This window comes from Vipera berus (assembly GCF_964194415.1).
Source record: "Vipera berus genome assembly, chromosome: 7".
Classification (NCBI taxonomy): domain Eukaryota; kingdom Metazoa; phylum Chordata; class Lepidosauria; order Squamata; family Viperidae; genus Vipera; species Vipera berus.
This window is the reverse complement of record NC_138209.1, coordinates 8,914,356-8,927,786: the sequence shown is the minus strand read 5'-3', so window position 1 is coordinate 8,927,786 and position 13,431 is coordinate 8,914,356. Positions and strand designations below refer to the sequence as shown.

At 49.1% G+C, this 13,431-nt stretch overlaps 1 protein-coding gene across 1 annotated transcript in view; it reads right to left on the bottom strand.

Moving 5' to 3' along the window:
- The window catches only part of FRAS1 (Fraser extracellular matrix complex subunit 1), a gene marked incomplete at its 5' end in the record, with an annotated part of 282,197 nt that overhangs the window by 22,943 nt on the left and 245,823 nt on the right, over window positions 1-13,431 (bottom strand). The window contains 3 exons of the mRNA XM_081333331.1: window positions 5,479-5,693; window positions 9,451-9,611; window positions 11,683-11,915. Of these exons, the coding sequence (XP_081189457.1) occupies window positions 5,479-5,693; window positions 9,451-9,611; window positions 11,683-11,915 (609 nt within the window). The remainder of the gene's footprint in view (window positions 1-5,478; window positions 5,694-9,450; window positions 9,612-11,682; window positions 11,916-13,431) is intronic.

Here is a 13,431-nt window from a genome sequence, read left to right as displayed (position 1 = left end):
GAGGTCTACCTCCACTCAATTAATGCAAGATTCTTCACATACACGGCAGCCTCCGATCATTCGCAGACTTCTAATGGGAGAACCAGACAGTTTAGTCAGGGAAGACCTGCTGCAGCTGGATTTAAAGAAAATGCCCATCATTTGACCACTTCCTCCCCTGTTTTATTTATGTATTTATAAAATTTATTGCCTGCCCATCAGCTAAACCTGGGGGACGGTGTCTTCAAACCTGACCCTTTTATGACTTGTGGACTTCAACTCCCAGAATTCCTCAGCCAGACACGCTGGCTGAGGAATTCTGGGAGTTGAAGTCCACAAGTCATAAAAGGGCCTGGTTTAAAGACCCCTGAGCTAAACAATAACTTTGGGGCTGCTTACAGACATAAAAAACATACATCTGCAATAAAACCTGAATAAATTAAAACCAGACATTAAAACCAAGGACACGTGGGGAGGGTGGGGATAGATGGGATCTGTTATTACTCAATCAACCACCTCCATTGCTCTGTTCCTCCACTGGGGCCCCAAGCTGACTGGCAGAGCCAGCTCTTTAGGCCTGTATGAAAAGATAGGAGGGTTGGGGGCAACCTCATATGGGGGTGGGGGGGCAAGATGTTTCAGAGGGCAGAGCAACAACAGCATAGGCCTTTCTCCTGGACCCCGCCAGCCGGAATAGTTGAGACTGATGGGGCCTGCAGTTATGTCTCCTGTGCCGGCATGGGTAGAATGGACCAATCCCAGTGGGGTGAGATGGTCCCTCAAGTACCCTGGCATGAAGGGCTTTAAAGGAGATTGCCAATACCTTTAGCTTTAGCTCTTATGCATTTAGGAGAATCCATGAACAGGCCTTTAATTCTTTGATTAAAGCTGGGGTGGAGGTGGTGGTGGTGGTGATGAGAGTTCTATTCACTAGACGCAGGGGTAGGCAACCTCGGCTCTTTTATGACTCGTGGACTTCAACTCCCAGAATTCCTGAGTCAGCTATGCTGAGGGGAAAGGGAGAGCCGTGCTGACTCAGGAATTCTGGGAGTTGAAGTCCACGAGTCATAAAAGAGCCGAGGTTGTTATGTATGCAGGCATCTGCATAGCAACAGGCCTCAGGGGGTGTTGGCCTGGACAGTTTCGGCGGGAAACCTAGGACCAACCCCATTGGCTGTTAGCTTACCTGGCCAGGTATATAAGGAGGCCAGGTAGCCCTCATTCCTCAGTTCACTTCCCCTTCCAATAAAGAGCTGAACTCACACACCGGCTGGCGTCTCTCTTGCGTCGGACCCACTACACAATAGTGGCGACGAAGGTGGGATTGCTGCCGACCAAGAGCTGAAGTCACTGGGGAAACGCTCCGCGAGCTGAAGGGAAAGGCATTTTTCCTTCTTCCCCCCACGACCGCCAGCCGAACCGGCAACGCCAAGCGCCACATCCACGACCAACTGCCGCCATGGCTAGAGCCGGACAACCCCGCGAATTCGAGACCCGCCGCCCCGAAACCTGGACCCGTTACCTGGCTCACGTTGAACTGTACATGCAGTTCAATCAGATATCTGAGGACGGTGCAAAGGCGGCCGCCCTGCTCTGCCTTGGGGGACCAGCGCTGCTGGAAGTTGCCGCGAACCTGTTCCCCCAGGAGGCCATCAACAACGTCGCGTACCGAGACCTCGTGGCCAGGCTCAACGCACATTTCAAGCCCAGGCGCTCCAAGGTGGCCGCACGATCACAATTCGAGAAAAGGGACCAGCGCCCCGACGAGACCGGTGCCGACTTCCTCGCCGCCCTGCGGGAAGCTGCCGTCGCTTGCAGGTTCACAAATTTGGAGGAGCGACTACGGGACCGGCTGATTTGCGGCCTACGCGACAGGCGGTTGCAGGAGCGCCTGTTCGAAAGAGAGGAGGTCTCTCTCCAGGAAGCCGAGGACGCCATCCTAGCCCACGAAGCGGCCTGCAGGGCCGTCCAAGCCTGCCAGGAAACCCGGCCCGGCAACCAGGAAACCAGCGTCCACCGGCAAGGGGCCACAGAGGAGGACGACCTGAGCATCGACCTCCTCCAGCGGAAGTCGACCCCCGACCAGCGAGCCAGACGCCCAGACAGGCCCAGGCCTCCCAGCAACACTGCCGTTCCCCAGAGGTGCGCAGGGTGTGGTGGGAACCACGTGCGCAGCCTCTGCAAGTTCCGGTCCGCCACGTGCCGGGCCTGCAAGAAAACAGGCCACATAGCTGCCGTCTGCCGTAGCCACCGCCCCCGAGAGGAGATCCACGAGCTGCAGCCGGAGGAACTGCCGTTCGAAGGTACTGGGGCCCCCACCAAAACAAAAATTGGCTATGTCGAGAGCCGGCTGGCCATTAACCATACGGGTAGCCGCCGGCTGCTCAAACCCAAAATTAGATTAACAATCCGTTTGCAAGGTGTCCCTTGCAGCATGGAGCTTGACTCCAGATCAGCGGTCTCGATTATTTCGGACGAGACCCTTAACCACATAATTAGCCGGAGCAAGCAACGGATTAAATTACGGCCTACTAAATTAACCCTGACCGATTTTCAGAATTCGCCGTTCAAGGTGAAGGGGGAGGCCACCATTTCAGTGGGCTTTAAGGGTCGCGAAGGGCACCTGGATGTTGTAGTGGTAGAGGGCCGCAGAGCCAGCCTGGTCGGGCTGGACTGGTTTGAGGCCCTGGGAATCTCAGTATCCGGGATCCATCGGATCCAGGGGGACTCCGTTGAGGCCGTTTGCCGGGAGTTCGCCGACGTCTTCGACGGGTCATTAGGCAAGTACACCGGGGGCCCCATATCGTTCAAGCTTAACTCGAACGGCAGTTCCTCCGGCTGCAGCTCGTGGATCTCCTCTCGGGGGCGGTGGCTACGGCAGACGGCAGCTATGTGGCCTGTTTTCTTGCAGGCCCGGCACGTGGCGGACCGGAACTTGCAGAGGCTGCGCACGTGGTTCCCACCACACCCTGCGCACCTCTGGGGAACGGCAGTGTTGCTGGGAGGCCTGGCCTGTCTGGGCGTCTGGCTCGCTGGTCGGGGGTCGACTTCCGCTGGAGGAGGTCGATGCGAGTCAAGGCCTGTTATACGTGCCAGAGATCCAGGCCAGAAGTGCCACATGCACCAGTACACCGGTGGGAGGCCACACACACGCCATGGTCCCGCATTCACATTGACTATGCGGGGCCATTCCAGGGTCAACTATTTTTAGTAGTGGTGGACAGTCACTCCAAGTGGTTAGAGGTAGTCCCTGTCCCCAACATGACCTCGGGGAGGACAATCCAGGTGCTCAGAGCTCTCTTTGCCACACACGGCCTCCCCGACGTAATTGTGTCTGATAATGGGCCTCAGTTTACTGCTGCTGATTTCCAGGCGTTCTTGAAGGCGAACTGGATTAGGCACGCCACCTCTGCGCCTTTCCATCCATCTACCAACGGGCAGGCCGAACGGATGGTAAGGACGACCAAAGACGCACTCCGGCGCATCATCAGCGGGGACTGGCACCACAGACTGGCCAAATTTTTACTAGCCCAACACACAACACCATGCGTGGCTACCGGCAAGAGCCCAGCAGAACTGCGATGGGGACGGCGCCTCATCACCAAGCTGGACCGCCTACACCCAGACCGGGTAGCAGCCGAAACCGGTAGGGCAACATCACCATCATCACCATCATCACCATCACCACCAGCATCACTACCATCACCATTGCCATCATCATCCACACACAGGGTCCTCAACCTGGGGGACCTGGTCTGGGCAAGTAACTATGGGGCTGGACATCCTTGGGTTCCGGGGACAGTGGTCGGGAAAACAGGACCCCTTTCGTACATTGTAGGGGTGGAGGGGGACAGACGCATAAGGCGACACATCGATCAGCTCAGAGGAAGAGTCCCTGAGCACGTCACACACGCCCCTGAGCGCGTCACACACGTCCCTGAACTCAACGCACACGATCAACAGGAGGACCACACTCCAGGAGGGGTCAACCCAGCTGAGGATGTCACAGGGCAGGGACCAGAGGAGGAGGACTTCCTGATGCCGGCTCCTTGCAGCCCTGCACAAAGGCCTCAGGAACCCACGGTCCAAGCCCAGGGGCCAAGCACACCCAGACGATCCACCCGTCCACACAGGACACCAGCCTACCTGTCGGACTATGTGTGCAAGTGATCCTCACACAAGGACACCACTGTTTTTTTTATATATATACTCATAGTTATAGTAGTTGCATGTTGTTGTTGTTATGTGGGTCTTCTCTAAGGGGGGAGGGGTGTTATGTATGCAGGCATCTGCATAGCAACAGCCCTCAGGGGGCGTTGGCCTGGACAGTTTCGGCGGGAAACCTAGGACCAACCCCATTGGCTGTTAGCTTACCTGGCCAGGTATATAAGGAGGCCAGGTAGCCCTCATTCCTCAGTTCACTTCCCCTTCCAATAAAGAGCTGAACTCACACACCGGCTGGCGTCTCTCTTGCGTCGGACCCACTACACAATAGAGGTTACCCACCCCTACACTAGAGATAGGGTAGTCAATAGGTGAAGTGATTTCTAAATTTTGCGCAATTTTCTCCCTGAATGGCAATCTCAACCTGCCTTTGCCATTATTAAAGACGGCTTCTCCAGCTGTAGTGAGTATAGAGCAGGGGTTCCCAATTCCTGTGGTACTGGTCCACAGCCCGTTGAGAAGCAGGCCGTGCAAGCCCCAGGCGAATGCATGAAACCCCCATTTGATGCAGGAAACCATCCCTTGCCCCTGCCAACCACCAACGTCGGTCCATGGAGCTAGAAAAGTTGGGGACCAGGAGTCCCCAGCCTGTGGGTCACAGCCTAATACCAGGCTGCAGCCTATTGGCCACCAGGCTGCGTTGAGTGGCTGGCTGGTGCGCACACAGCCCCACTCATGCGAGCATTGCTACGAGCGTTTGCGGCCCCACTGATGTGAGCATTACCGCGAGCGTCATGGGCGTTCACAGCCCCACTCGGGCAAGCAGTAGGTGTTTGTGTGCGCACATGCGTTCACCCCCTCAAACCTATCCCTTCTTTCCCCCCCTCCCCCCACTCCAGGCCATCAAAGGTTGGAGACAGCTGGTATAGAGGATGGCTTTGAAAGAGAGGGAAGATTCATTGCCAAGGCGATGATCAGATCAACAAGGCTTCAGCCCAGACAGCTCCCCCTTCCCAATTCCCATGAAGATGAAAGAGAGAGAAAGGGAACTATAGTCAGACTTGCAAGATTCTATTACTATGGCTGTTCTAGGTCTACATGGTGTTTGTTTCTTGCTCGGATCTACTTTTTAAGGCTAACACCAGCCCTCCTATGAAGCTTTTCAGGGAGAGATGCCTTCACGGGCAAGAATATGAGATATATAGTTTTACTGTTTGCCAAGGTACTTAAATTTCTAAAATACCAAACGACTAGAGTTCTATGACCCTTTAGGTGAAATTTACGATAGGATCCAAGCCAGGGTCATTCCTGTGTTTCCCATACAGAAAGCATCACCTGGAAGTCCGCAGTGACTGATCCCCCACAGACATCTATTAACTCTGTCATGTCATAGTATGCGTCAAAAGTCCAAATGCAGCTCTTCAGGTTCAAATGTTTGTAAAATTGGATCGTCTTTGATTCTCTCACGTTGGGATCAAACTGGTACGGCCGGTCATATCCAGGGCCCAGCACGATATTGTTATAGGTCACTTCATCTAGAAATCCAGCTTCTGGGTTGGAAGTAAAGACATGTAAAGGATTTTTTTTAGTAATACTTTAGCCATGTCAATCCTAGAATTATGGGGGAATATTAACAGAATAACAAGAGTTGGAAGGGACCTTGGAGGTCATCTAGTCCAACCCCCTGCTCAGGCAGGAAACCCTATACCATTTCAGACAAATGGCTGTCCAGTCTCTTCTTAAAAACCTCCAGTAGTTGGAGCATTCACATTCTACTGATTAATTGTTCTCACTGTCAGGAAATTTCTCCGTAGTTCTAGGTTGCTTCTCTCTTTGGTTAGTTTTCATCCGTTGCTTCTTGTCCTGCCTTCAGGTGCTTTGGAGAATAGCTTGACTCCCTCTTCTCTGGGGCAGCCCCTGAGATATTGGAAGACTGCTATCATGTCACCCCTCATCCTTCTCTTCATTAGACTACACCAATGATGGCGAACCTTTTAGAGACCGAGTGCCCAAACTGCAACCCAAAACCCACTTATGTATCGTCAGGTGCCGGGTGGGCGTGGCCCATTGGGTGGGCGTGGCTGCGGTGGTAACGACAGACTGGGTGGGACTAAAAAGTTCTATCAATCAATTCCAACTTTGCGAGATCTTTTTTTTTTCTCATGAGAAGTTGACATTGATTGATTGAACCTTTTTTTTTTTTTGCACACAGCGGCGGAGGCCTAAAGCAAAAAGGTTTTATAAAACCCAGCTGAAGGCCTAGGACTGGGGCGACGGTGCACGTGCCCACAGAGGGCTCTGCGTGCCATCTGTGGCACGTGTGCCATAGGTTCGCCACCACAGTACTATACATTCCCAATTCCAGCAACCGTTCCTTATATCTTTTAGCCTCCTAATCATCTTTGTCGCTCTTCTCTGCACTTTTTTCCAGAGTCTCGACATCTTTTTTATATTATGGCAACCAAAACTGGATGCAATATTCCAAGATTGGTCTCATCGAGGGATTATAAAGTGGTGCTAACAGCAGAGTAACAAAATATTTAGGATTTTGACAGATCTCTGACAAATAAATAAGTAGCAGCTGTTCCCAGACACTGATCTAAACTGATCATTGGACACACAGAATATTATTTAGAGCATCTAATTTTGCAGAACGTTGCAGGTGTTGATTGACTGACTGCTATCTCTCTTTCATTACCCTCAATGTATTACTGGGTCTACCAAGTGCCAAGCAATTAGGAAGTATATCTCACAATCATTTAACAATGGCAAAAAAAGAACACTGCAGGGTTTTGTTTTTTTAAAAAAAAATAAAAAATAAAATAAAAATTCACTCAAATGTCCTGATTTCTTTGAAAGCTAAAAGTTAAAGAGAAGAAAAAGCAAATCTGATTGACATATCCCACTAAGTAAGAAGGTTTTAAGTGGGTGTTTTTTTTTAGATCTTCTATGCGATGTCTCTAGAGTCTCATCTTTTTTCCTAATAAGATTCTCATCTTTTGACAGCTACATGACTGGCAGCTAAAACACCGTCCTGCCTCTGCTGCAAATACAGATACGCCATTCTGTTGGTGCAAGTTAGGCTGCTGCGTTTTCATGGGATCGGGCGGCTGGCATTTTCCTTTCTTTTGCTATTTTGAGAACTTAACTGAAACCCACAAATTTCTTAATGAAAAAAGATGGAAAACAACTTTGGACGAACGCGCAAATGTGGGGGAAAAAAAAATACCTGAGCTATTCAGGTACGGCCACCAGCTATTGTTGGCTGCAAGATAAAAGGTGGAGAAATGGCATGTATTGACAGATATGACAGGAAGGCTTTGTTTTCGTAAAACAAACATCAGAGAAGCTCCACGCCATCTTATCACCGTTAGGCTTCCTAGGCCTGATTTTGTCTTTGGTTCTAAAAGGTCCATTCCCAGTTGCAAGAAGTACTTGAAGATGCTTGTCAGGTCCCCTTTTGGATGCCCTGCCATTCTGTTGGGGGGGGAGGCTCCGGGGAGAGCGTTCTTTGCATGCTTTTTGCTTTTGCTGCAACTGCATGGGAATTAGGGAGGGGAGAAGAGATGGACTCCGTCTGGGCTGCTTCCAGCCTGACTCCAAGGTCGCTGCACCTGAAGGATGGCCCGTCATCAACTCTGTACCTCAGTGTTCTCAAAACAACCTGTGGTGCTGTATTGGCTGCTGGTAGACTGGTCGGGTGTGTGTGTGTGTGTGTGTGTGTGTTGGGTTTTGTTAGATTCCGCCTGCCTTTACTGCAACCACTTTCTCTCAGTAAAAGTTCTTTTGATTAACCTTGTGGAGTTAAGAGTCATCCTTTCCTGAGAGGATCAGCTGGGGCTTAAAAAGCAATCCAGACAATGTCTTCCATTTCCACCTATCTCTTGACAGCAATATGCCTGGCGACCTCTAAAGGAGATTATTTGTAGCTCAGGGTTGACATGAGGGGGGTCCTTGGTGCTCTCTGAACTGGGCAGTTCTCTTCCAGATGTTTTGTTGCCAAACCAGGTAACGCCATCACTGCTTAGAAGGGAGTGGGGTTTGCGCTCGGTTTAATATACCTAGTGGCTTGTGGCTTGCCCTGTCAGTGACGGTGGAGTGTTCCACCAGGAACCACCAGGAACACCGCCATTAACTCTGACAGGGCAAGTTGCTAATGTATAAACCGAGAGCAAACCCCACAAACCTTCTAGCCCTGATGATGTTACCTAGTTTGAGTAATGAAATGTCTGCAAGAAAACAACCAAGCTCAGAGAGCACCAAGGATGTCTCAGGGCAATCTCTGATGATGTCGTCCTGACACTGCTTTCATCTGATCCTCTGCCCGCATGTGTGTCAATCTTAAACCATCCTTAGCTGCGCCTCTGTTGGAGTAGTCGTGTTTTCCCTCTTATCCCAATCCAGGTTTTCCTGCCTATACAAACCTAACCATTCTAACTGCTAGTGGCAAACTGCAGAAGGTGGGATCATCTTTCCACCTATTAGCACTTTAGTTTAGGGTGGACACGCCATTCTCCTCCAGTCCTGGGCAGTTTTCAAGGCCTTGCTACTATGGTTGGTGGGACGTGTTTTTTCCCCAAACCAAGTTCCTCCAGGACCATCCGTGGATCAGCTAGACCAGGAGTAGGCAACCTTGGCTCTTTTATGACTCGTGGACTTCAGCTCCCAGAATTCCTGAGCCAGCCATGCTGAGGGGAAAGGGAGAGGTTTCCAAGCTGAGCCATGCTGGCTCAGGAATTCTGGGAGTTGAAGTCCACGAGTCATAAAAGAGCCAAGGTATCCTACCCCTGGCCTAGGCCTAGGCCGCTTTATGACTCATGGACTTCAACTCCCAGAATTCCTGGGCCAGCCATGCTGAGGAGAAAGGGAGAGTTTCCAAGCTGAGCCATGCTGGCTCAGGAATTCTGGGAGTTGGAAGTCCACAAGTCATAAAAGAGGCAAGTTTGGCTACAGAAGAGTCATGTTCAAGTTTTCATTATGCAACTGCTGGACCACACATATCTTTAATGCTACACATATGTTTTAGTGCGTTGCGGGTCTTCAAGAGAAAAGTGGGTTTCCTGCCATTTCAGGTGTGCAGTTCCATTGTCAACAGTGCCTGGCCAATTGGACAGGACCATGATGGCTACAAAGGCCTCAGATCCTGGGGTATAGCTGGCTCAGGAATTCTGGGAGTTGAAGTCCACAAGTTATAAAAGAGCCAAGGTTGCCTACCCCTGAGCTAGACACTGCAATCCAAAGCAAGGCGAGGGAGCGTCTGCAAGACCAGGATTCCACACTGTGCTGAAGAAGTCGAGAACGTCTTACCTGAGATGCCTTTAAGATCTTGGATGCTGACTATATTGGAACAGACATGTTGGTGCCTATAAATGGATTCTGACAATAGGAAGTGCAAGTTGTGCAGAGGTCTGGTTGAAATCAGGGGGAGCATCCCATCCTGGTGTGGAATTTGCACCGAGATGTGGATTCTGGAACAACACAGAGAGGCAGAAATTTGATGGTTATGTTGGAGAAGGCCCACATACTGAAAGAATATTGAGGTCTACATATTAAAACTCTAATCAATAAGCCAGCTGAATGTCCCAAAGGTGCCCTTCAAAAGGCAACTTTTGAATTGGGCTTTCTTGTTGTTGCTGTTTTCCTTGAAGACATTTCGCTTCTCCCCCCAAGAAGCTTCTTCAGTTCCAGCTGAATGCTGGGATGGAAGGATTCATATTCTGTGCAATCATTAGCACTCTGAAGGTCGGTGGTCAGCTCTCGTTCAGGTCACTCAGGGCCACCTGAATCAGAGTGCAAATGGGCATGGAGCCTTCTTGGTATTGTTAAAAGGACTGTGTTGTAGACAGGAGATAGGTGGGGTCGCATGCAGGCAGTCCTCAACTTACGACCACAATTGAGCCGCAAATTTATGTTGCTAAATGAGAAATTTATTAAGTGAGTTTTGTCCCCGTTTTATGACTTTTCTTCACTTAACATTTGTTAAGTGAATCACTGTAGTTTGTAACACGGTTTACTAACTGGTAACTAAACTAGTAACATGGTTGTTAAATGAATCTGGTTTCCCCACTGACTATGCTCGTCCGAAGGTTGCACGTGACCCCAGGACATGGCAACCGTCATAAATATGAGTCAGTCGTCAAGCATCCGAATATAAATCACGTGACCACGGGGATGCTGCAATGGTTATAAGGGTGAAAAAGTGGTCGTAATGTGAAACACGGTCATAAGTCACTTCTTTCAGTGCCACTGTAACTTCAAACGGTCACTACGCGAACTGTTGTAAGATGTAATAGGTGGTCACGGACAACCATGACCTGGCTGATGGAGAATCTCCATAGATATAAGTCAGCTGAATTTAAGTGTGCATCAAATCTGTCCCATTCAAATCACTGCACATTGTGGGGTCTTCCTTTACACAACTTGGAGCAACCCTTATGTTCTTCAAGATGCCAGTAAAAGAAACCCCACATTTTGATAAACATTTCCTCTGAATTTTACCCCCTATAAATTGAGACAAATGGAAGAGAACTGGAGCAGATAGGAGACCTGATCTCATTTTTAACACAGCGAAGTAAGGGAGGAAAGATCAAAAATAACATCTAGAGGGATTTTCGTTTTGCAGTTTTATGATCCTCGGGGGGGAAAAAAAATCTGACAGGTTAAGTGTGCTTAATGTAACACATTCATCAAATCTTTTTCCCCCCCTGACATTTGCTTCCACATTTTATCACCTCAGATATTCTCCTTTTTCTCTTTTTTTCCCTCTCTTTGAACTAAAAAGATTTAAGCAGCATCGTTCTATTATTGGACTGATTGGAAATGCTAGGAAGGAGAAAAAAAAAGAGAGGAAAAAAATTGCAAACTGATACACTAGTTATTTCTTATTTTGATCTTTCCTGCATTAATATATTTGCAGAAAAATGTAAAAGTGTCACTTTTGTATTAAATGGTAGTTTTGTTATTGGTTCAGGGACTTTTCCCTTAACTGTCTACAATACAAAGTCAGGCTTTATTCCTGATTGACAAAAGTTATTCATACAGGTAGTTCTTGATTTAGAATCATTAGTTTACTGACCATTTGAAGTTACAAGGGCACCAAAAATACATTTATAACCAGTCCTTGCACTTAAAAGTGTTGGCTTATTCCCTTAATTGCCTTGTTTAGCCACAGAAGTTCTAGCCCCAACTGCGGTTATAAGCCGAGGGCTACCCATAAGGAAACCTCTGTCTAAGTCCTGTATAAATTTTCATCTAAACCAGGACCTCTGATTCTCATAACAGCTCCCACCTATAAACCAAAGTTTATTCTTGGCTGATGATCCTGGCTTGTTAGAGAAAAATCTCGGTCAGGAACTTGGTCTGAATTAAAATGTTAAAGGAACTCCGAACGGAGGCTTCTCTTAGCCCTGTGAGTCTGTTGCTATTGGGAAAAAATATGTTTTATGCAGGATAACAGAGCTAAATAGCCAATCCTTTTATCACTGCAAAGCCAGACTTTACCAGAACAGGAGCGCTGTATCTCTTTTTTGTTTTTTTTACCTGTTAGGGTGTTCCTTATGCTTTACATCCAAATACTTCAAGGTGGCAATGAAAGATTGAGCCTGGAAGCCCCGGGCTGTGCCAGCCACCACGGGGGTATGGCAGATGGCACTGTCGGTCCCAATGGTGACTATGTTACTCCGTAGGGGAGTGCCCACGTGGCCCACTTTATCCACGGCTTTGGTCACGCAGCGTATGTGGAATCGCCGGCTGAAGTAAATGCTATCCAGAACCTGGGAGGAGGAGGAGGAGGAGGAGGAGGAAGAGAGAGAGGGGAAGGAAGATGAAGGATGTTTGAATGGGCCTGAACATCAGTCTGGCAATAGCCCTCATGATTATTTCCTGTTATGATTATCGTACATTGGCTTTTTTGTTTGCTGACATTAAATGAATCACAGCCAATCTTATCACACCCTTCCCCCCCGCTGCGGTCATTAAGTGAATCACCACAGTCGTTCAGCAAACCCAGCTTCCCCTGTTGACTCTGCTTGTCAGAAGCCAGCTAGAAAGATTGCAAAGGGTGATCATGGGACCCTGGGATGTTACAGCATTCATCACATACCCGATACTCCAGGGGTCTTCAATCTCGGGCCTTTAATGACTTGTGGACTTCAATTCCCAGAATTCCTCAGCCAGGCACGCTGGCTGAGGAATTCTGGGAGATGGAGTCCACAAGTCATAAAAGGGCAGAGTTTGAAGACCCCTGCCATACTCCTTCCTCTTCCTATTTTCCCCACTAGAATCCTCTGAGATGGATTGGGCTGAGAGAGAGGGAGGGACTGGCCTAAGATCACCAGGCCAGCTTTCAGACCAAAGTTGGGACTAGAACTCACAGTCACCTGGTGATTGGCTCAAAGTCACCCAGTTGGCTTTCATGTCTAAGGCGGGATTAGAACTCACCGTCTCCTGGTGATTGGCCCAAAGTCACCCAGCTGGCTTTCATGTCTAAGGCAGCACTAGAACTCACAGTGTTCTGGTTTCTAGCCTGGTATGTTAACCATTATTCTCTAATCCTTCCACCTCTCTCTTCCAAGCAACAGGCTGAAGGGAAGAGGTGGTCGAGGTGTCACTTGATTTTTTTGCAGGTGATTTTCAAAAAATGGCTGAGGCTATAATAACCAAAGATCTGAGGCCTTTGTAGACATCATGGTCCTGTCCAATTGGCCAGGTGTTGTTGACAATGGAACTGCAGACCTGAAATGGCAGGTAACCCACTTCTCTCTTGAAGACCCACAACGCCTGTAGCATTAAAGATATGTGTGGTCCAGCAGCTGCATAATGAAAACGTGAACGTGACCCTTCCCCTAAGGCAGGGGTAGGCAACCTTGGCTCTTTTATGACTCATGGACTTCAAATCCCAGGATTCCTGAGCCAGCATGGCTCAGTATGAAAACCTCTCCATTTCTCCTCAGCATGGCTGGCTCAGGAATTCTGGGCGTTGAAGTCCACGAGTCATAAAACAGCCAAGGTTGCCTACCCCTGGCCTAGGCCTAGGCAGCTTTATGACTCATGGACTTCAACTCCCAGAATTCCTGAGCCAGCATGGCTCAGCTTGGAAACCTCTCCCTTTCCCCTCAACATGGCTGGCTGAGGAATTCTGGGCGTTGAAGTCCACGAGTCTTAAAAGAGCCAAGGTTGCCTACCCCTGGCCTAAGGGATGAGACTATTGTTTGGATCCCTAAATATAAATGAATAAAGTAGGAATTTACAGAGGAGAGCAACTTAACTGCGTTTCTACAAAGAGCAAGT